At 47.7% G+C, this 23,073-nt stretch overlaps 8 protein-coding genes across 8 annotated transcripts; 3 read left to right on the top strand and 5 right to left on the bottom strand.

Annotated features, from left to right (window-relative positions):
- Window positions 1-252: 252 nt before the first annotated feature.
- Window positions 253-1,896, bottom strand: N7484_006315 (FAD-dependent oxidoreductase; the record flags this gene model as incomplete). Its single annotated transcript, XM_057116733.1, has 4 exons — window positions 253-762; window positions 811-1,181; window positions 1,258-1,532; window positions 1,592-1,896. 4 exons carry the CDS (start codon window positions 1,894-1,896, stop codon window positions 253-255), a joined length of 1,461 nt encoding a protein of 486 aa, XP_056972616.1.
- Window positions 1,897-2,889: 993 nt separating this feature from the next.
- Window positions 2,890-4,065, bottom strand: N7484_006316 (FPP/GGPP synthase family protein; the record flags this gene model as incomplete). The annotated part of the gene is made up of 1 exon (XM_057116734.1): window positions 2,890-4,065. The coding sequence occupies one exon, from the start codon at window positions 4,063-4,065 to the stop codon at window positions 2,890-2,892; it is 1,176 nt and encodes a 391-aa protein (XP_056972617.1).
- Window positions 4,066-4,609: 544 nt separating this feature from the next.
- N7484_006317 (uncharacterized protein) lies at window positions 4,610-5,487 on the bottom strand (the record flags this gene model as incomplete). The annotated part of the gene is made up of 4 exons (XM_057116735.1): window positions 4,610-4,735; window positions 4,798-5,259; window positions 5,327-5,368; window positions 5,428-5,487. The coding sequence occupies 4 exons, from the start codon at window positions 5,485-5,487 to the stop codon at window positions 4,610-4,612; spliced, it is 690 nt and encodes a 229-aa protein (XP_056972618.1).
- A 791-nt stretch (window positions 5,488-6,278) lies between these two features.
- N7484_006318 (putative salicylate hydroxylase) lies at window positions 6,279-7,803 on the bottom strand (the record flags this gene model as incomplete). Its single annotated transcript, XM_057116736.1, has 5 exons — window positions 6,279-6,731; window positions 6,789-6,870; window positions 6,918-7,233; window positions 7,284-7,450; window positions 7,505-7,803. Coding segments are annotated over 5 exons (1,317 nt in total), but the record flags the coding sequence as incomplete, so codon positions are not given.
- Window positions 7,804-8,423: 620 nt separating this feature from the next.
- Window positions 8,424-9,449, top strand: N7484_006319 (4-hydroxybenzoate octaprenyltransferase; the record flags this gene model as incomplete). The annotated part of the gene is made up of 1 exon (XM_057116737.1): window positions 8,424-9,449. The coding sequence occupies one exon, from the start codon at window positions 8,424-8,426 to the stop codon at window positions 9,447-9,449; it is 1,026 nt and encodes a 341-aa protein (XP_056972620.1).
- A 1,017-nt stretch (window positions 9,450-10,466) lies between these two features.
- N7484_006320 (efflux pump antibiotic resistance protein) lies at window positions 10,467-12,221 on the top strand (the record flags this gene model as incomplete). Its single annotated transcript, XM_057116738.1, has 3 exons — window positions 10,467-10,655; window positions 10,710-11,459; window positions 11,526-12,221. 3 exons carry the CDS (start codon window positions 10,467-10,469, stop codon window positions 12,219-12,221), a joined length of 1,635 nt encoding a protein of 544 aa, XP_056972621.1.
- Window positions 12,222-13,731: 1,510 nt separating this feature from the next.
- N7484_006321 (putative alanine--tRNA ligase) lies at window positions 13,732-14,550 on the top strand (the record flags this gene model as incomplete). Its single annotated transcript, XM_057116739.1, has 2 exons — window positions 13,732-13,734; window positions 13,786-14,550. 2 exons carry the CDS (start codon window positions 13,732-13,734, stop codon window positions 14,548-14,550), a joined length of 768 nt encoding a protein of 255 aa, XP_056972622.1.
- A 485-nt stretch (window positions 14,551-15,035) lies between these two features.
- Window positions 15,036-22,778, bottom strand: N7484_006322 (type I polyketide synthase; the record flags this gene model as incomplete). The annotated part of the gene is made up of 5 exons (XM_057116740.1): window positions 15,036-16,371; window positions 16,428-16,843; window positions 16,899-17,180; window positions 17,251-22,042; window positions 22,102-22,778. 5 exons carry the CDS (start codon window positions 22,776-22,778, stop codon window positions 15,036-15,038), a joined length of 7,503 nt encoding a protein of 2,500 aa, XP_056972623.1.
- Between the last annotated feature and the right edge of the window lie 295 nt (window positions 22,779-23,073).

The raw sequence follows: 23,073 nt of genomic DNA on the forward strand, positions 1-23,073 counted from the left end.
TGCGAGTCTCTCTGTGCGAGTCTCTCTGATCTTTCTTCAGCACTTGCACTGAAGAATACATTAGCTCACCAAGATAAATTATGTAGTGAAAGAATTTGAAGGGAAGCTTATCTGCCCTTGTCAATGAAGATGATTACAACTAAATATCAGATTATGTAAGTATATAGTTCAGCCATGCTTCCCCACCGACCTCGGGAGATGTGAATATCAGATGCGCTCAACTTCTCTCCCTCAGCCTCCCAATTGGAAGCCTCATTTCAAGCTCAGATTCACAGCCCAGAATGCCCGAACATAAGACCTTAACTTCAACTCGGGCTTCTTCACCTTCTTCCGGGCAGTCACCTTCTCATCCGTAGCCTTCTCACCCGTGGCCTCATCTATTGCCTTCTCATCTATTTCAGAGCTATCCGTCACAGAACCAGTTTCCTCTCTCTCTGGTAACGGCAGGAAGTCTAATGTTGGTGCCCCAAGGTGAGTAATACTAACAATATCCGCAAAAATGCCTCCAAGGTGAGGTGAGAGATACAGCGCAACGAGCTTGAGTGGCCAGTTTGCGAGCGCTTCTAGCCTCGTGAACATAGCACCTCCGTCGCAAACAGTTTTTACTCTTGGTCTTAGGCTAGTTCCCCAGTGTGCGAGGGACCGACTGATATCAGCTGACGTTATGTCACTATCTTTCTGGGCCAATTTCACTATGTGGTTTGCGAGCGAGGCGGCATCTTCAATGGCTAGTGCTGCGCCTTGACCGATGTTTGGCGTCGTCTATTACGATCAGCACGAGATGCTAAAAAAATATCATGGGGGACAAACCTTGTGGACCGCATCTCCCAAACAAGCAAATCTACCCCAGCTCCACCATTTGCAAACTCCTTCCTGCAGCGGCACAAATGAAGAACTTGTGGCATTTTCATAGACCGACTCAAACTTGACACCAGGGCAAAGATGAGTATCCAAGAAAGATTTGGCTTTGGCATCTAGGTCTTCTTTTGAGAACTTCGGAATGCCAAGATATTGATACTTTCTGTCCATCTTGGTGAAGATAAACCAAAAGACCTGGTTCTCTTTCCCAACATTCACAAACGTGGTAAAATTCTTCCCCCAGGTCCGATGAATTTCTCCTGGTTTCAGACCCTCTGTTGGGCGGGATATTCCCAAAATACACGCATACTCAGCAGTGATAGCTGTTCATCGCATTAGGCTGTGTCTTGACGTGATTCAAAAAGAAGAAGAAAAGTAAAAAAGAGTCGCGTCGCATACCTTTCCGATCTTTCTTCGCCTTGGACTTTCCCTTTTTGCTTTGCTCCATGTGTCTCCACATCTCCCCTCGAATGGTACTGTGAACTCCATCGGCACCAGCAATCATACTGCCAGCATATTCACTACCATCCTCACAGTGCACAACAACACCGTCTTCTGAGTGATCAACCGTCTTGACCTTTTTGTTCACAAGCACTTTACTTTTGTTCGGAATACTCTCGTACAAGATCCTTAGCAGTTGCTCGCGTGGTAACCAAGCGACAGGATAATAATGCCTACAATACTATCAGCACCTGTCCATGTAGTACCAAACATAGTATATTCAAGTAAATACCGTTCTCTCATCACCGCTGGCGTATCCATTTCCCCTAATAACCGCCCATCCTTCAAATAAGTGTACACATCACCTGCTGGCTCAAGGTGTGGGTTGATGTCGTCATAGATACCCATTTGATCGAGAATCCTCTGTCCATTGCTAACAATAGTCAACGCGCCACCGATGGAAGCATCGATCCGGCCGTGGCTTTCCAATACGATGAAATCGACGTTCGCGCGCGCGAGGGCATTGGCGAGTGTGAGTCCGGCGATTGATCCACCGGCGATGAGCACCTTGAACTGGGGTGTCTTCTCCGAGTCCATCCTAAGCTGATTGACAGGGATGCCAAGCGGTAGTTTGCCAATGGAAATTAAGCAATATGGCTCAGCTTCAAACCGCAACTCTGTTATTGGTGTCGGCTCTTATACAGACCCGGGGACTCCTATCTAAGATGTCCCTACTTTTTACGGAGTCTCCGAGAAAGCAAAATTTCACCGGGATTTCATATGATCCGAGTCACCGGCTCAGCTTTCCACTCAGCTGGTGGAAGGAGTGCCACCTGGGAAACAATCCACCCCACTGAAAAGGTGGACTAGTAATTTGTATTGCGGTAAGGATTGTGCAGACACGTCCTGATTATTCTAAGTTGCGGCACGAATTGCGTACCTTGGTACACTAGTTGTGGGTATTTGTGGAGTTTAGTACATGCGGGTCTTGCCGGTAAACTTCACTCATTGGCCGAAGCCAAGTTACAAGCCGATACCGTGGCCGCTTGTCCGCCGTATAGCAACCGTATTGAATTTGACTTTCAGGCTGATTCCAGGGCGGAGCAATCAATAGACTCCAAATAGTCATGCAAGGATACGGCGTGGGAGTCTGTTTTTTGGTGGCTGGCAGAATAGGCTTTTAGGGCTCCAGCATGTACGAGCAACGCCGAGGCGGGAATGTATTTTGATAAGATGCATCCCTGTTTTCAATGTGTCACAAACGTTACAGACATGGTGCATCCTGGTCCACGGGTGGCTTGATGCCTTATCTAGCATGCTAGGGAAAAAAAAAGAAAGAAAAAGCTAGATCAATTTGAGTTACGTCTGATACCTACTTGTGTTGTTGCTGTCCCTGGCCTCCCCAACTACCATCTACGTAGGTAACAAGATACACATAAATTGGAATACCAATAGTGAAAGCGGATTGATAGCAACATAAAAAAACCTTGCAAGGAATGTGAATTATGAGTTAACATCTTTGAACAGGTAAAAGAACGACCTCTAACACCAGACCCGGTACCAATAAAATCAATTTCGCCAACATGTTAATCACCAACGCTTAGGCGGCTGTATAGTGTTGATCAACATCTTGATCATCTGTTGTAGCGCAGGGCTGGCCTTCCCTGTAGCCACTTCCAGGGCCAAGAGCGCATCCCATGTATCTTTACCCAAGGTCTGCAACATGTTCCATGTACTCTCAAATGCGCCGGAGCGATCAATCACTTGCAACATGAAAACCTTCGCACTCTTAGGTAATGGGTTGACACCAGGATCTCGCTTTTCGCGGAAGATACCAAGAATGATATCCTTCGCAGCGGGATCAGCGTTGCAGCACACAATAACAGGATAAGAGATCTTGCCCTCATCAAGGTCCTCGCAGAATCCCTTCTGCTCTGAGTATGTGTCGTCCTGCAGGTTTTGGTAGTCGTCGCGAACCTGGTAAAAACGTCCGAGAAGGACCACCAATCGGTCGAATAAAGGCATGAAATTGTCCATTTGACGCTGGTCGGACATGCTGTGCATCAAATGAATGATCAACTTGAGCATCGCTCCTGTCTTTCCATCAACCATCGCCATGTATTCTCCCACAGACGGGCAATGCAGTTGGGCTTTCCATTTCAAGTCCCAGCTTTGACCGATAGATAGTTCGATTGTTCCATTCACCAGAGCGTTCATGGCCGCTGGGTCCGTAAGCTTAAGTTGTCCTAGCCTTGCGCAGTTGTTGAAGGCCATGTAAAGGGCACTGTTGATAGCCTGTGCATTTCCGTAGACACAGTGTGCGGCTGGGCTTCCTCGGCGGAGGACGGTGTCATCTTGGATGTCGTCCAGGATCAAAGAGGCATTGTGGAGGTCTGAGATGATGTCGACAACGGTGGTGGTGTAAATTTCAGACAGCTGGAACCACAAGTTACAGGCTTGAATGACCGTTGCACGGACGTTCTTGGAGGGGAGCGACCGGATGTACTCGCATGGTGCGAGGACTGCCGAATCATCCAAAAGAATCTCATCGTATTTTGGGCTGGGGGAGTGATCATTTCGAAGAATGTCACTAGAAGATGAGTCTCCGACTGCTGTTTTTTCTTCTGAAGGACGCTGGATTGGTTCGACTGGCGATGAAGCTCCACTGCGAGAGACTAGCTTTGAGATGGTTGTGATTTGCGATTTGGTCTGACTGGATTTCTTGCGGAATAATCTCTTCTCGCTTAGGGCGGAAGGCATTTTCATGATGGAGATGAACTTTAATGAAAGTTCAACACGATTCGTATCAATTAAGTAGAATGGAGAATTTGAAGGGAGAGAAGGATAGTCTGAGGTAGCAATGATTTTGCCAACCTTTTAGAGTATTTAAAGCTCCTACATTAGCTGGGCTGCATTATGTACTCCGTGTATCTTCACCAATTAACTTCAATACACACCGCATACCAGGTGTACTGTACTCCGTAATGGGTTTCTCCTGGGCGTTTACGATGTAAATACAGGAACGAACTTGGCAGCTGCAAGTACTCGTTCACCAAATATATTACAAGTCCACTATATATCTAAGTGGAGGTGAAAATTCAGCCCTGCTCCATGCTAATTTCTATTTCACGAAGCCTGTCCATGGTCAATCCCAAGATCTTAGCGTGATTCATAGACGAACCCCGAGAGCCACCCGAGCGTACCGCTACGTACCGTTCAATACCAAGAACGACTAGGATCGGCACCAAGGACCCACTAAACGCCATAAACTATCAAAGAAAGCTTAGCCCCAATATGCAATGCACTCAGCTCAGCCATCGATAGGTCCAAAGTAAGAAAAAACAATGCGACCCATCTCAAAATTTCCCCCTTTATCCGCAACCACGAATCTCCGCGTATGGAATCTTTCTCCCCCGATCATCTCGAAGCCCCAAATCTGTTCCCATGACAATCAGCTTGCGGCATAACCTGGCCCCACGACGGCATGGAGTGACTTACCTGCTCCACAGTCCATGCTCCATCTTCTCGATAATCGAAGGTGTGGATCCAGAGACCTGCATCCTCAGCTTCACCACCCTCCACCAGGAATCCACTCCCGTCAGATCCTTCGGGTGCAATTTCTCCCCTCAGCATCTGACCAATCACAGGGTCATCAATTCCTGTCTTTAGGACAAAGTCGGGCACCACCCGGCCATCAACCCCCCTTTTACCGGTGACGAAGTGGTTCCGAGATTGACGGGCTCCAAATACAAAATCCTTTAGCGGGCTCATTTCGTCCCAATCCAGTAGACGCAACTCAGAGATCCCTCCTATCCCGGCTGTGGGGACCTGAAAGACCGAAAGATTCGACTTTTGTGGAGCATATTGCGACTCAGTATCGGGACAGCTGGCTGAGATGGATATGTGGAGAGTTGGCACTGCTAGACTAGCAGCTTTGCGCAGTGCCCAGCCAACTCCTTGCTAAATGGTATTAACGTTTAGTATACCGAGTAGGCGCTTCCAAATATTGCAAGGGCGCTACACATACAAGCTTCAATGCAGGCCCTGGAGGGGGCGAGACCTTTTTGTCCTGGAAATGGTGTTAGTTCTTCCACAGTGCATTTGGGGACGTGATAGGTTGAAACATACAACCGCCCATACGCCCGTTAATGAGCCGCTGCCGATGGTAATTGCCGAAGGGGTAGCCATGATAAATTCCGACTTTCCGATTTTCTGCAAAGTAAAGGGATGGAAACAATATGCTAATAGCAAGGCGCGAAGCAATTTAACCTCTTACACCGCCATCAATTTCAGAAAGGAAAAGGTTTCAATTATTGAAAGTGGGTCTGCATTGGAGCGTCGTCTGAGACACTTGAGGAGAGGTCAGTTCGCTCAGGCTTTGGGTTCATGTGGGCTCATCCCAATGCTCGGTAGCGAGACGCTAGTTCGTTGACAGCGCACTTATCGATCTGTCCATCTTACGTAGTAATGCAGATCATTTAATCGTCCGATCTTGTACTACTCTGTATGTGGTACGGTAAGGCTGTTGGATCCACCACAGGGTCCGCAGCGCCACTAATCAGGTGGATCACACGGCAGGGAACAGACAATATCCATTGTGGAGTGCTCGTGGTAATGCTGTACGTCCCATCATAAGGATCGAACATCAAAATTCTCAACAAGGTATATGACAGTATGGTTCAGTTGCGGGTACAAAGACGGTCAGCTGAACTCAATGCGACTATTGCATGCTTGTTACTAGTACAGGCCCCTGGTCCCGCTTCGATCCGTAGTATGTTGATAGCTAAAGATCATATTTGTGCTTCCCTTCCATGGATCCAAGAAGCTGATAGGCGCGTGGATAGTACTGAGAGGAGAATATTACGCAAGTAAATGGTCAAAGATTAGCGCTGAATTGCTGTATCAATGTAATATGGGTCGTGAAAAAGTGAGCTGAGATTAAGAGCCATGCAAGGAACGCAGGTAACGCATTACTCACTCTTCACCGGAAGGTGAGAAGCTGCCCAGGTCTCAAACAATTTTGTAGAGTCCTCTAAAACATCGTATCCAAGAATTTGCCTCTGCCGGAACGAGGATAGCCAGGTCCAATCAGACTTGCGAGTAACCCCAGCATATCCCAGAAGGAGGTCTCGTATCCGCCTGATAAGACCATCTTGCATATGGAATAGCTTGCGATTCATAATCGCTCCTTGGACGCTTCGAGACGTACGCTTCTTGCGAATCTGCTCGTAGAGCTCTAGCACAGAGATAATATTCTTCTGAGTTGACTCATTTGTTGATAATGATGGATCCCTTTCAAGCTTGGTGCAGTGGGCGTGTAAAAGACCAAGAAGCTTGCCAATGAGGGCTCCATCTTCGACTGCCATTGCTGCTCCCTGGGCTTGGTACGGCAGGGTTGGATGGCAAGCATCCCCAAGGAGGGTGACAGCGCCCTAAATGACATATTAGTGACAAGAAGTTCGTGAGACAGACTGAAAGCCAAGGCCAACCTTTGTCCATAATGGTAGCTCTGGTAGATTTGACAATTTCCACTTATCAACGGACGGCACACATGAAATGATCTTCTGAAGTCTATACAGAGTTAGTCGCGGTCCTTCGCTAGGTGTCGTTTGACTTACGTCTCATCCCAGTCTGCGTAACTCTCTCGCATCTCATAAATATCACCTGTCTCTCGATGAGAAGCCTGACTGAAAGTATCGGGTCGAAGGAGAACAAGATTAAGCTCTTCGCCACCACGAACAGGATAAAATATTGTGTGCTTGTCTGGCCCTAACCAGCTTGTCACACCAACTCTTTGACATAGCTGCGTGACTTTATCATCATTGAGGGCTTCCAGCTGTTCTCGTTTGAATACCGCTCGATAAGCTAGGTCACCAGTCTCAACTAAAGAGACAGTGTCACCAAGAAGAATATTTCTAATGGTAGAACCGATTCCTAGTTCAGATTAGCAAAGAAACACAGGCTTAAGAGGATTGTAAACATACCATCTGCTCCGATCACAACATCTCCAGACACTCTTTCACCTCCGGCGAGGATAACCTCCGGCCCGTCAATAAGGATATGCTCAACAGCAGCACCCCATTGAAATTTGACTCCAAGCCGAATTGCCTCTTGAAGAAGAACTTGGTGGTAATCAGCTCTATGGATGATTCTAGATAAAATTTTATAAGCACGCGACATCAAAAGTAAGCTTTGAAAAACATACAACCACGGCACACCAAATTCGTGTGTTATGTCATCACCAAAAGGCATAATCCGTAGCGAATGGCCATCGTCATAACGGCGGAACTCCACCTCTTGGACCTGAGACCCCCTTTCGAGCAATTGGGGGAGAACTCCCAATTCCCGCATGATGCGGCCGCCATTAGGAGGAATCTGAATACCCGCCCCAACCTCGCGAGCTTCGGGTGATTTTTCGAGTACAACCACGTCAATTCCCTCGCGACAACATGCGATAGCGCAGGTCAGGCCTCCTAGACCAGCCCCCACAATGACAACTCTCATATTTGCTGTAATATACACTATTCCTTCGTATTCTGTAATTGTCAAGGGAGGGTATTTAAGCGGGTTGGATTGGGCTTGGCGATCAACAAAGGGGAATGTGTCAGCACACGTTTTTCCGATCCCAGGACCACCTTACCTAAATGGAAAGATCTTCAAGATCCTTAACCTCCAATCAGGATCAGTCTATCGAAATATATTAAATAATTACTAGTTGTAATTTATGGTGGTGCTCAAGTGGAGCCATGTGGTGTTTTTATCTAGGCGGGTCTGCTTCTCCCGTGTCCACTAAGGGAGAAAAGGCGTTCTATTGAAAAAGTGTCTGAAACCTGTCTCCGTAGATGACAATACCTTCCCGTCTTAAACAAAAGTTTTTATGTATCTATCTTCAGTGGGCCCAGATTGATTCCTTGGTGCAGGGTTTTTGGGACCCAAGCTCAGTAGAGAATGTTTCCTTTTCGGTCTATGCATAGGGCGTGTCTGATACAGCTGACAATTGGACCTTACTTCAATATATAGGTCCTACAATTGACCGCTGTAAGCCCGTGTGCTAATCACTTTGATTTATCTTTTCCTTGCGGCCGACTTGAAACAATTCTTCTTTGCACTCTATACCAGCATCAATGGAGAAACCTCAATCCAAGCCTACCGCATACCAGCGGCCCACAAGCGGAATTTTCCCTTTCCTCCCAGAATCATGGGTTCCATACGCTGAACTCATGCGCCTTGATCGACTAGGCGGCTTCATCACCTTCTTTCTTCCCTGCATCTTCGGTCTCGCCTACGCAACCGCAATTGCTACCGTCCAACCTTCTCTCCTCCTCCTCGTGGACCGCAGCATCACCATATTTCTCTGTTGTGTGCTCGCTCGTGGATCATCATGTGCCTGGAACGATAGTGTAGATCGTGACTTCGACCAGAAAGTTGAGCGATGTAGTGTGCGGCCAATTGCTCGCGGGGCCGTAACACGCTCGCAGGCAAATACCTGGGCTATTGTGCAATTTGCCATGATGGTGATTCTGGCCGCCCGCGCGCCCGTCGCAGTATTCAAATACCTGGTAGCGATCCTGCCACTCGGAATGATGTACCCCTTCGCAAAGCGCTACACCAACTACCCCCAGGCCGTACTGGGAACGACATTTGGCGTGGGATCTCTGATGTCCGCCCGATCAGTACATGTCTTCCCTATGGATCCGGAATTTCTCGCCCCATCTATGTGTGTTGTTTTTGTCAATACGCTTTGGAGCATGATCTATGATACCATCTACGCGCATCAGGATGTGGCTGACGATATCCACGTTGGCGTGAAGGGCATGGCTGTTAAATACCAGAATTGCACCAAGCTTGCTTGCTCTGTCATGTCCGTTCCAATGCTTGGGTTGCTCACTGCTATCGGTGTTCTGACTGAGCTTGGTCCGCTTTACTATGTTTTTGCCATTGGTGGTGGAGGTATCAGTCTGGCTGTTACTATTTCGTTCGTCAATCTCAAGGATGAGAAGAACTGCGCGTGGTGGTTTAGTCACGGATACACAATGTTTGGAATGAGTATCCTTGCGGGGTTCTTGGCGGACTCGCTGTCAAAGACTGTGCCTGCCTCTGATTTCATGGACATGTCCCACAACTCGAGCTGGATCCACACCGAGCTGTGAGTTTGGTCGCTTGAATTCAAAGAATAGAACTTGCGCATTAGCTGTGTCATTCTAGATACGAGCGGCCTGGTCTGCATGCAAATGCGACAGGAAATATGAGGGAAAATTGACGTATGTATGTAGTCAAATACCTATGATGCCAAGTTGGTGGTGAAAGTGCAAACCAGCTTGCGATTGAAAGAACGATTGGTCATAGCGCCACAGTCTCTCCTTGCATAATTAATATGAACATACACAAATTCACGAATGATCTCCAAAAATTAAGATTCCCTGAATTCGAGCTGATGATTCAAAGGCGCATATAGCGGTATACAGGAAAACAAAAACTCTTATGGCGATGGCATGTAGTCTTCGTATCGTTAAGCTTTCCCCCTTTTTTTTTTTTTTTTTTTTTTTTGACGTACCGCATTAACCTAAATTCACGGTGAAGGATAACGACCCGAAGAATTGTTGATCATCGATAGTTCATATGCAAGTTGCAGGAGTGGGGTCCATGATGGGTCAATCTCTCAGCTGAGAGATTTCCGAGGCTACGGGCCGATCCACTCAGCTGAAGCTCATTCCGGCTCGGCTAAGTCACTACAGTGGTATCGCCCGAATCATGCCGAGTTTTATGGAGAAATTGGATTGAGAATGTGTATGGCGTATTTTATGGTAAGTTTTCAAGAAATCTATGCAGTATATTGTGGATGCGATCGACATTGCAGTAGTCCCTACCTAATTTGTGGGTTTGCAGAAAATTACCGACATCGTATGAACAGCAAGGTGCATTACGTGTGATGTCTTTGATTTTCAGCTATGATCGTCATGGCTAGCAGAAATTGCAATGATATCCACTTTTGAAGGCAATGTGGATAAAAGGAGCAAGCAAGCCTTCACCCGCCTCGACGTCAGGGTTATGTGAGATATTGGCGAAGGCCTGAATTGATTTTTTCAACCTCAGGTCATTATCCTTCGAGTCCTTTTGGTTGCCTTGACTGTTTCTTTTCCCTTGGCCCTCCGATTACAGCCGGCGCAATGACGCAGGATAGCCCAACGCAGATCGACGAAAGCTTCAAGGGCAATGAAGCTGCAGAGGCGTGTAGACCTGATATCGAAGAGCCAGAATGGAAGGCGAGCAAAGAGGTTTTTCAAGTCCTCTTCTGTCTGTCCATTATCGGTACAATGGCATCATTGGATATGACCATCTTCCTGCCTATTCTCCCTGTCAGTTCTTGATACATCCTCCTTATCTAAGTCAGGCCTGACCCGTGGACACAGCTTATCGCCAAGGATCTAGATGGTGATGCTACCAGCACGCTGTGGGTGGGTAGTGCATATTTGGTCCCCTGTGCAGGATTCCAACCTATATGGGCCTCCCTTTCCGACATATACGGTCGAAGGCAAACACTCGTTGCGTCGCTAGGCCTTTTTGTAATTGGATCTGTCGTTGGATGCGTCGCTCACAACATGGCTACCCTTCTGGCGGGTCGTGCGATCCAGGGCGTAGGGGGCGGTGGTCTCATTCCATTAGCGATGATTATAATCACCGATCTGGTCCCATTGCGTCAACGCCCCAAGTACGCTGCCATCGTTCAGGTGTCCATGGCACTGGGAACCATCCTCGGACCTTTGATCGGTGGCTGTTTTGAGGAATATACCAGCAGCTCCACGGGATGGCGCTGGGTTTTCTATATCAACTTCCCCCTCTCTGTCCTAGCGGGTGTGATGCTGTTTACCTCGGTTCGGTTCCAAAAAGGCGGGGTACAGCTTCGCTCAATTGATTGGATCGGCCAGGTCTTGTTCATTGCAAGTATATCAATCTTTTTGATCGGCCTCTCCTGGGGCGGAGTGCAGTACTCGTGGGGAAGCTACCAGACTTTGGTTCCACTATGCCTCGGTGTGGTTGGCATCATCGCAACGGGACTTTGGGAGTTCCTAGGAACTAGCCATCCTTTCATCAGACTTTCCATCCTCACGGATCGATCTTCCTTGGCTGTGTATGCTGCTGCTATTGTCCAAGGCACTATAGTGAGATATGCCCATCCTTTGTGTTCGAGCCTCAACAAATCGATCACTCACTAACTTCAATCCCAGATGTACGGGTGCCTGTACTATGTCTCTCTGTGGCTAGAAGCTATTAAATTCGAGTCCGGCGTCATGACTGGAGTCGGCCTTTTGCCCATTTCCATTGCCCTCATGCCTACAAGTATAGTGATCGCCTTCGTCATCTCTAAAACTGGTCGGTATCGCTGGGCCCTCTGGTTCGGATGGGTGACTACCATCGCAGCCACTGGCGTAACCATCATCCTACACAAACACACCAGCACAGTCTCCTGGATCTTCATCTTCGCCTTTGTAGGCTTTGGTCACGGAGTGTTGTTCAACGCGCTGTTGGTCGCCGCACAGGCTTGTGCACCAGCCAAGGATGTGGCATACGCCGCTTCAATGTACACTTTTTTCCGAACGCTGGGTTTTGCTATCGGTGTTATCATTGGCTCGACAGTGCTCCAGAATTTTATGGCTACAAAACTGAGCGAATTGGGTCTTCCTACTGCCATCGCCCACAATGCGGAAGGTTATATCAGCACACTTAAAACCCTGTCCCCTGGTTCTGCTTTACGCGAAGGTGTTTTGGACGCCTATGTGTATGGCTTGGACTCCATCTTTGAGGTCATGACGGGCATTGGGGCTCTTGGCCTTTTGGCCACACCGCTTGTTGCTGGTCGTACGATGAATAAAGCTTTGGAGACCGATCATATTTTGCATGAGTCGAAGGGTGACATGAACTAATGTGCATGGTTAATGTGGGGTTATGGTTCCAACATTATGCTATGGGGTAATCTTTAATTGAGACACAGAGTCAACTTATACCCCTACATTCAACTTCATTAACATAGATAGCAGAAGATTGGACTGTAACAACCCATGTTAACATCCCCTCGAAACACCATGTCAGCCTTAATTGCTTGTCTTACCACTCTTTTTGTAGGAATTCCGGTTCGAAGACAACCAAGTCTGCCCAGCTGGGAGATTGAACAGCCAAATAGACGCAAATAATGACACGCATGAATAGCCAGCTCCGATATTTTGGAATTTTATTATGGGCATAAATTGGAAGCGGTAAAGTTAAAGCAGAGAGCCAATCTACAGTCCGCCTTACGTTTTGAAATATGGTTCTATTGTTCTGTGCTATTCCGGGGGAGAGTTAGATGAAAAACCTTTTCAGCCTAAACCCCTGGATGTACATTCCATCAGCTCCAATCTGATCTGACTGGTATCTTTAATTAGCGTGTCCGAGCTTTCCTCATACTGGGTCTCAAGCCCAAGAACAGCATTCAAGGCGTCGAAAAAGCCCAAGGGGTCATCTCATGTTCTGGAAGCTATCATCGTAGTTCAAGTACTCACAGGGGCATGGAGGATTTTGGGTATGGAAGGCACTTTGAGATGGACTATTAGATCTTTGAAAGTCTAGTCTCCAATGCAAGGGTTAGCCCAGAATACCCCAAATCTCCAAATAAGATACCCTAGCCCCTGCCTTTGTGATATCACAAGCCTGGGAAAATATAGACCTACGGATATCTCGGAATGATGTAATTACTCAGACGATACTTCAACCGAAACACTCATATTCAGATGAAGTGTGCAAGACTAGCCTTGTGCTAATGACTTTCCAGCCATACAGAAGTTCCCTTTTATCCGATGCGGGGTTCTGGAATAGACAGATTAGGTGAAGCCGGAAAAGGTCCGGGCTGACATCCTGGTAGAACTAGGTTGGATCTGGAAGGCGCAGGGAAGTCCACATGTGCATGGCGGGGAGCCAATCCGGGGTAATAATCCGGGGTGGGGAGGATGTCGAATTAGAGTTAGCCTAAAGGGGGATTTTGGCCGTAAGTGTGTGTAATATGACCTACTTTGAATTTGGAGATTTCCCCGAGTCCTAGACATTATTAGGTGTTTACATGTATTTTTCCACCGTTTCGGTAATGTCTGTCTGAGCTCCATTCTAAGCAGGATGTTGGTTCAGATTGTGGTGCCAGTCATTGACCCTAGATAGAAAATTGCAAGACCAGAATCATTGGCATGAGTTGTCTTCTGGAAATAGTAGATAAATGACAAAACTGGAATTGCCAAAGAGGCTGTTGCATCTATTCTTCCACTCACTGGTGCCTGACAATTCGGGCATTAATCTCCGCCCTTCCATTGACATGCCCCACACAGTGCGGGAGCAACTCCCGGCTCTCATTCCTCCTGAAAAGCGAATATCAGATGGCAGAGTCTGTCAAATATTCCAGTTGACAAGATGGTATGTAAAAATCTAGCAACTTTTGCAATCAAAGCAGCTAAATGCATCCAGGCTATCCCTACAGAAGCAGTATACCTGCACGACGCCTCTCTGCGAACTTTGACAACAGAGATTGTGTCATATCAACCCATCTCATCACTCCCAGAAGATGAGCAAGAGCTAGCGAAAAACATCGGCTCAGATGAATCTGCAATGACAACGCGCCAAACAATCCTGTACCCACAAGGAGGCGGGCAGCTCAGCGACACTGGCACCATCGAAGTCGCAAACCAAGAGCCTAGCTTTGCAGTGTCCCTGGTCCGTAAGACATCAGATGGAACAATCATTCATTTCGGAAAACCCAGCAACGGCGATTCGTCGGCTTTTTCAAAAGGTCAAAGTGTTGTGCAGAGGGTTGACGGTGCCAAACGAGATTATCATTCCCAATTGCATACGGCCGGCCACATCATCGGCGTGGCAATGGAAATTCTCATGCCGCATATGAAGGAGGTCAAGGCTAACCATACACCTAAAGAGGCGGGTATGGAATATGAGGGATTGCTGTATAATGAACATAAGCCGGTGATTCAGGCGAAGATCGATGAATTGGTTCAGCAGGATCTGCCTGTTATTATTTCGTGGTTGGATGCCGGTACGGTTGTTGATGACCGTGCTAAACCGGGTGATGGTCCTGTGCGGATGGTCAGTATTGGTGGGCTTGATCAGAGCCCCTGTGGTGGTACTCATGTTGAGCGAACTAGTTTGGTTGGTTCGATCAGTATCCGGAAGATCACTAGGAAGAGTGGAATCAGTCGGATTTCATATGAGGTCAAATAGAAGCTGATCAGATGGCCTAGCCTACATATGAAAAATGATCCCCCGCCTGACAAGAACACGAAAGTGCAATCCTTTCAACTTCTTTTTCTTTTCACTTGATTCGTACTGTGTATACCATTGAATAGTTCTTATTCCAGATGTCACCGCGTTGTGCTAACTGGACGAGCTGACAGGACAGAAGAGCCAACGAAAAATATTGAGGCCCGGTATCCGTGTCGAGTCGTATAAAGGAGGAGGGCCGAGAAAAAAGTCGGCGATGGCGGATCACTGTAAGGAGGACGAAGAAGAAAGGAAGAGGATGAGCAGAAGAAAATTATGGTGTTCTTCCAGTCTGGGTGAAATAACTGGAAGATACGAATGACTGAAATGGGAATGATGTGATTATAGAGATGTGATATGAAGAGATGGCATGATTTGACTGTGATAGATAACGATTAACTACCCAAATCCGAGACTAATCACACCCAGTTTCTAAATTCGGTGCCCTATGCTTCAACTCCATGATACAATTTGAGCATTCCACGAGCAGCGTGTTCTCCAAGGGCATCCAGACTACCCATCCCCATCATCTCGAGCACACTAATGTCGAACCCGAAGGTCAATTTCCACCACTGCCTCACTTCGATGGCCACAAGAGAATCGATTCCAAGATCAGGCAGGGAGCACGACGTCTGCAGATCTTCTTCTGGTTTTAACAAAAAGTTGAAAACCTTCTTTCCGATCTGAACGGCGAGAAAGTGGGCACAGTCGGGCTGGTCAAGTAAGGCTTGGTCAGCCTTGGCCGCAGCTAGGAAAGATTGAAGGCTTTCACTGGAGGAGGAGCCGGATGAATTGGAACTGCCAGCCTCTTCAGAATTGTTGAAGACCGCCATACGGAGATCTTTCTTCCAAGGAGCACGGCTTCCACTCCCTGATGATGCACTCGCGCGAGATCCAAGACAGAAACTAGGTTGTGACTTCAATTGTACAGCTGCCTCAATCGCTTCAAGGAGCTCTCGTCCAGAGACATCCCAATCTCCGGCGTTGGAAGCCATGATTTTCTGCATAAGTGAATCGTGCTCAGTGAGATACCCCACATCGTTGACGGCACCTATCTGGATCGAGGAAGCTGGTAGCCCCAGGCCCAAACGGTACTGAGAGAAGGCGTCCAAAAAGCTATTAGCACCAGCATAATTTGCTTGGCCAGGCTGTCCAAACAGGCCGGAAATTGAGCTGAAAAGAATGAAGAAGTCAAGATCCGCGGACAATGAAGCATTGTGAAGGTTCCAGGTTCCTTTGATCTTTGGATCAATAGCCGTATTCCACTCGTTCATGGTCATGCGTGGGAAGCTTTGGTCAGCTAGGACCATTGACATCTGTAATATACCCTTGAGCCCTTGAGCTTGTGCGATGGCCCTAGAAACGTCCTCAAGCCTGTCAACACTACCCTGGACAAAGCTGGCGCGGCAGCCCATGCTGGAAAGTTCTTGGGCAAATTCCAAGTGTTTCTTTGAACCCGCGCTCCGAGACAGATACACGAGGTGACGGGCCCCATTTTCTACCATCCAAGTGGAGATAAAGCGTCCTAAGCCTCCGAGTCCACCAACAAGCAGATATGCACCAGAGCTATCGAATTGCATAATCTTCTTTCGAGGCTGAACATCCTTCCCAATACTAGTCTGACCGGTCTTGTCGCGCATTGACACAACAATTTTGCCTAAGTGGACACCTTGTTGCATATATCGGAATGCGTCAAGAATGGTATCAGATGTAAAAACCTTAATAGGCCGAATAGGATTGATATGGCGTTGTCGGAGCAAATCGACGATGTTCTTAAGCAGCCTTGATCATAGGTTAGCAAGTATATATCACATCACAGCTCCATTTCTGATACTTACTCCTTTGCCATCTTTTCTCTAGTGAAACAGATTTGATCCAGGTCAACGCAGCAGTAGCTACGGTTCTCTAGAAAAGTACTCATATCAAGCTTACCAGATCCTACCAAGTCTCGCTTGCCAATCTCGACCATCTTACCAAAAGGTGCAATGCACTGCCACGTGGCATGCAGCAGCTCGCCAGATAGGGAATTTAAGGCCAAATCCACACCTTCACCGTTGGTCTCCCGCATCACATCCTCAACGAATGAGGTGTTACGAGAGTTGAAGATTCTGTTCCTGGGAAGCCCGAACGTTTCCATGAGATATTTGACCTTCTCCTCGTTGCCTACCGTCGTATATATCTCGGCGCCAGCCATCTGAGAAAGCTGTATAGCAGAAATACCAATCCCACCACAAGCACTATGAATCAGAACAGACTAAAAAGTGGTTAGAACCTAGCTCAAGAGTACATATAGTGGAAAATTAACAAACCTGTCCTTTTTTCAGATTTCCAACATTGAATAATGAGTGGATCGATGTCGCGAACACGCAAGGCATGGCAGCGGCATCTTCGAAGCTCAATCCGTCTGGAATAACTTCACAAAGATTCTCGGATATGACAACCCGTGTGGCAAAGGCACCTCGTGAAATAAACATGACGCGATCGCCAGCCTTCATGTTAGAGTTTGGACCGGCACGGAGGACAATGCCAGCGCCTTCAAGGCCGAATCCATCTCCAGATGATTCAAGGATTCCCATAGCACACAAAACATCCTACGTATAGATCATCGGTGTTAGCAGTGATTCATTATCTTCAAGGTGACGCCCAGGCGCTTTAACATACCTTGAAATTCAAACCAGCAGCATATGTCTCAATTTCCAGGTCGTTTTCCTTGAGAACTTGAGACTCCTGGTGAGCCCATTCCAAAGCGCTCAGGCGACCAGGCTTACTGGTGCGGAGAGCGATCTTGTCATTTGGAACTGATAACAGTAGTTCGTCCTGGAACGAGAAGGAATGAAATCGCCCAACGTGGACCGTATCTTTGACAATGGCGTATTCAAACTCAGGCTTGGATATTTCATCTTCCTGGCGAGCCTGAAATTTCTCAAACACATCAATAATTCTTCCTATGGAGGAATCGTTGATCTTGTCAACCTCGCAGGTAGCGAAATCGACTAGCAACTCAGAGCGAATTGTCCTGGCAATACCGGTTATCTGGCCAAATCTGGGATCCTGGCATTGGATTTGCGAGAGGCCGGTGACCCAGAGAATGCCACAATTTTTCAGGTTGTCCACCAATGTTTTGAAGAATTCAAACCGCTTATCATCCATATCTCCTAAGAAAGGGCCTTCCTCATCAGAATCAAGTAAGGCAATAACATCTTGACCAACTGGCATAGACAAAGGCGTATCCTGGACTCCACGGCGTTCAATGGCATATCCCCGTTCCTCCAGACTCGCAGTCATACAAATTAAGGCTTTTGAGTCTAGGTCGGACAAAGTTAAGAGCGTGACACGCTTTGTGGGGTTGCTCTCGACCATCGGTTTAGCCGCAATCATGGTATTTAGCTGATGTGGCTCCGCAGAATCGGGAACCATAGCATTGGGTTGAAATCCAGCAGCCTCGAGCTCTCTCTTCCAGCGCTCAGTACTAACGTATGGCTCGTTTGCTCGGTTGTCAGATTGACCGGCCCACCAGCCAGGTAGAACTCCCCAGACATAGTTAGGCCATTTACAGGTTGGGGTCAATTCATGGAGCAGCAGCCAGCCGTTTGGGTCTAGCAGCTGCCGAATATTGCTCAGGCTCTCATGGAGAGACTTCGTGGCATGAATGACGTTTGTAGCCAGGATCAGATCGTACTTACGGCCATCAAAACCTTGTGTAGATGGATCCTTGCTGATATCTAAGGCAACATATTCCATATTTGATTGTGTTTGGAATCGCTCTTTGGCCGTGACGAAGAATCCAGGCGAGACATCAGTGAAGGTGTAATTGGAGTAGAGTGTTTTGTTTCCAGGTGTTAACATCTTCAGAATTTCGGCTGTAGATCCACCTGTTCCGGCACCAATCTCAAGGACCCGCAGATTGGGCTTAGTGTGAGTTAGAGATTTGAAGAACAGTGATTCGTCACATTGTTCCATGGATATATAGACATTGGTCAAAGTATCATCTGAAAGGAGAAGGTCCAGTGCCTCTATTTCACCTGTGAAAATCTTTTCAACGTTATTAAAGATTTTCTGCATGGCCAACATGCAAGCATAATCGGTCGCTTCTTGGGGTGTGCTTTGGATAATGCCTTGCACTCGCTGCTCGATGACAGCGTTATCCAGACTCTCGAGACCTTGGAGATCAGTAGATTGAAGGTGGCGCTCAATCCAAGATCTATAGTTATGCATGTGGTCAATTGAAGTATCCAAGCCCGCAATCACCCGTCTTGTGTAGATCATACACAAATGAGTAAGCTCTTTCATTATAGGCATAGTTCCACTGCGGTCAATAAGTGGCTTTATAAGATCGCTGGCATTCAAAAATCCAATATGAGGACCCCATTCTGCACGACAGGTGGTGTCACCAACCTCACTGGGATCTTGCTGTTCATCCAGAACGGACAATCTGATTCCAGAGCTGTGTAGTACAGTCTTACCGTGAGCAGTGACGCATTTTCCGCCTCCAATGACGGAGCCGTTTGGAGTGTAGCTTGCGGAAGCCCGGACTTGAACATTCTCATGGCAGCGGTATATGCACATTTCTGCAATATTGGTGGGGACCATAGTCTTCGCCGTCACATAGCCTTTAGACACAGCAACACTGAGCAACTGCAGTGACGCATCTATAACAGTCGGATGCATATAGTGATATTCCTCGCTGTCAGTGTCTTTGAAGGCCACATCTGATACCGCATTCTGCGTAGTAGTGTCGGTCTGGATCATGTCAAGACTTTGGAATTCAGGGCCAAAGTTGAGACCGGACTTGGCCATTGACTTGTAGTAATGGCGGGTGTTAATTTTGCGCACGAAAGAAATGCTCTTCTCTGCATTTTTGGCTTCTTCACTATGTAAACTAGCCTCGCCGGAGCAGTGCTTAGTCCATCCGGATCCGTTGTGAGAAGCAATTACGAATTCCCACCATTCACTTTCCAAAGAGTTCGTCAAGGGAATCCGGCGTAGTGAAGTCGTTATTTCGACTGGCTGGCCTTCATTTAGCACAAGGCCGGTGCTTACGATGACCTTCCGTAGCTTGAAAGCTTCGTTGGTTCCGGTGATCTGATCTCCAGTGATCTGACGCACGGCCTCACCAATCATCCCCGCATATCCAGCAAATGGGAAGACGATATCCGTGCCTACCTTGTGGTCACGAATCCATGGTGCATTGTCTAAGTGGAAAATGTTTCGGAATAGAACATTGTTGTCGAGACTCTCCACAACCCGAGTTCCCAAAAGGCTATGATGCTTATGCTCGCGGTGCCTCCACTCCTTGCTTAGCCTAGATTCATACCAGAACCTTTTTGAGTGGTCCCATGGGTATCTGGGAAGGTCTGGCAAGGTTTTGCCGTTGGGAATGACTCTCTTCAAGTCAAGCGGGCAATTAAGCACATACAACGTTCCAATCGCTGCCAAAAATGATTCCAAATCATTCTGGTTTCGGATGAATGCTGACACATACGGAGAAGAAGGGTCAGAAAACTGGCTTTGGATTTCTCTCAGTGGACCTGAGAGTGCTGAGTGAGGTCCGACCTCAAGGAACACCATACTCTTCGAAATCTCGTGATGCAAAATTGACGAAACTGCGGAGTTGAAGAGCACCGGGGATTCCAAGTTCTTCTGCCAGTACTTGGGACCTAGGCTTGAGCCTTGGGTAAGAATCTTATTCTCCACACTGCTGAAGAACAATTTTGTTGGGTTTTTGGCTGAAACTCTGCCCTCAATCAGGGAGTAATACTCGTCGCCTATATCCGTCATGTGGTGGGAATGATAGGCTTTGTCAACCTTCAGTACTCTTGCTAGGATGTCTGGATGGGCCTCCTTGATCCTGGTAACCACAGTTTCAACCGCCTCGGAGTCACCTGATATAGTAACACTCCTCGGTGAATTCTCACAGGCAATGACTACACCTACCCCAGGCTGCAAATATTTCTGCACATCTTCAGATCTCATGCCAATAGCCGCCATGGCTCCGGACTTTGTCTGCAGCTTCGTGACCTGCCCACGGTAAAAAGCAATTTCGATGGCCTCGTTCGCTGTAATCGCGCCAGCGGCGTATGCAGCAGCCACCTCGCCACTAGAGTGACCAACAACAGCTGCAGGCTCCACTCCAACAGAGGCGAAGGTGTTGACTAGAGCTATTTGAATTGCCGTGCAGAGAGGCTGAGATAACTCAGCTGAACTGAGTTTGCTAGCATCAGGTAGCCTCTGAAGCTCTTCTTCGATGCACCATTCATGCTTGAAGTCCGATTCCGGAGCATGCTTAAGTGTCCGCAAATGTTTATCTAGCGATTGGATGCTCTTTTTGAACGCGGGATACGCGCTACTTTGGAGCAGACACTGGCCCATCTGCGGCCATTGAGCACCTTGGCCGGTAAAAACCATAACGATACTAGGTGTCCCATCGACTCTTGAAGTTGAGGGTGCTGAGGCTGTGACAGTAGCAAGGAGACTTGCCACGGCAAACGCTCGATGAGGCAAATGCTGTCTTCTATTTGCTAGGGTGAACGCTAGATCACAGACTCTGCCTGGATTTTTCAAAGCGTAGGATTTGTACGCTTCGGTCATTTTGCTTAGTGATTCAGCGCTGTTGGCGGAGTAGACCAGCAGTTGTGGCGACGTGAGAGTTCTCTTCGGGGTGGGGGATATCCCAAAACTTTTAGCCGAGTCCAGGATGACATGTGCGTTGGTGCCAGTGATACCAAAGCTGTTCACGCTAACACGTTCGCTCCGGGATTTAGGCCATGGCATTGGCTCTGTTGGAACCGAGAGCCCAACATTCCATGGAATATCAGGATTGGGCTTGTTGAATTTGATATTTGGCGGGATGGTAGAATTCTCCAGGGCAAGTACCGATTTGATCAAGGATGTGAGACCCGAAGCTCCTTCGGAGTGACCAAGATTGGGTTTGACAGAGCCAATATGGATCTCACCAGGACCAAAAACACGACCTACAGCCCTAGTCTCTATGGGGTCACCAACTGCTGTCCCTGTACCGTGACATTCGACGAAACCAGTTTGGGTAGGATCCGTTATTCCTGCCACCTCGTAGGCATGCCTGATCATAGCCTCGTGAGCAATTTCATTGGGAAAGTGAATACCAGAGCCAGAACCTCTCCCGTCGTTGTTAGACGCAGTTGCTCGAATGACAGCTCGTACTGGATTACCATCCCTGATGGCGTCGGCTAGGGGTTTTATAAAGACAGCAGATACAGCTTCTCCTCGTGCGTACCCATTGGCGTCAGCGGAAAACGACTTGCAAGAGCCGTCAGGTGATAATACACCTTGCTCCGTCATGGCAATAGTCATCTCTGGGCTTAATATCAAGTTGGCTCCGCCAACAATAGCTCCCTCACAGTCGCCTCTATTGATTGCCAGACATGCTTCATGCAAGGCAACCATAGATGAGGAACAAGCAGTGCGGACTACCATGCTGTTTTCTCGAAGTCAGTGACCAAAAAGAAAGTGGCAGGTGAACACTGGCTAACTAACCTTGGCCCGATCAAATCCATCTCGTATGAGACACGATTCGCTAGTACGAAATCTCCGTATCCTGTCACTCGATATAAGCCGTATTGTTGGCTCTCTTTGGAAAATATGCCGCTCCAATCTTCACCAAAGCTACCCACATAACAGCCAATTGGTCGTCCTTTCCAGTTGGTTTCACCGGCATCCTCCATGCACTCTCTGGCAACTTCCAGCATTTGCCGTTGGTGCGGATCCGCCCGCTCAATTTCTACCTTATTCATGGAGAAAAATGACGTGTCGATGGAAGCTGGATCGACATCGAGGAAGTATCCATACTCAGTTTTGACAGTACCTGGCTTTGCCGTCTTGGAGTGGTATGCAGAAGCATTATATCTTGATTTAGGTATAGGGATGCGGGCGTCACCCTTGGCGATCAAGAATTCCCATAGCTGTTGTGGTGAATGCAGGCCTCCGGGTAGACGTACTGCCATACCACAGATGGCAATCGGATCCGGGGGTGCAATCTTTGGCATATGATTTCCATTGACAGAAACCCCCTGGTCACTGACCTCGGCAGGTGTATTGGCCTGATATTTCTCAGTCAAGTTTTTGCACTCATCGATTGTGCGGGTTTCGATATCAGAACCCCCCATAGCTGAGGCGGACTCAGCCGAATCTTGAGTGGCAACCTTCAGGGTCATTGAAGTGGTTATGTGGTGTGGAGGCTTCTTAAAATAGACTTGGTTGAATAGAGTACTGAGTGGGAACGGAGAACGTTTAAATATCACAAATTCAGCAAAATGTAGAATTATAAGCACAGTAATTCAACACGCCCCACTTCGGGGCTGTTGTCGTATATGCAGGTCAGATTGACACATATGCGGGGTCAGGCCTCCTATCACGTCCCTAGTTCATGAACAGCAAGGCTGCGAGCCTTGTTAGGCACATGGTAGAGTATGCATACCAGGCTGTGAAACAAATTGACACGTAATAGAA

Source organism: Penicillium longicatenatum, assembly GCF_028827895.1.
Source record: "Penicillium longicatenatum strain IBT 33135 chromosome Unknown contig_3_segment0_segment0, whole genome shotgun sequence".
Classification (NCBI taxonomy): Eukaryota; Fungi; Ascomycota; class Eurotiomycetes; order Eurotiales; family Aspergillaceae; genus Penicillium; species Penicillium longicatenatum.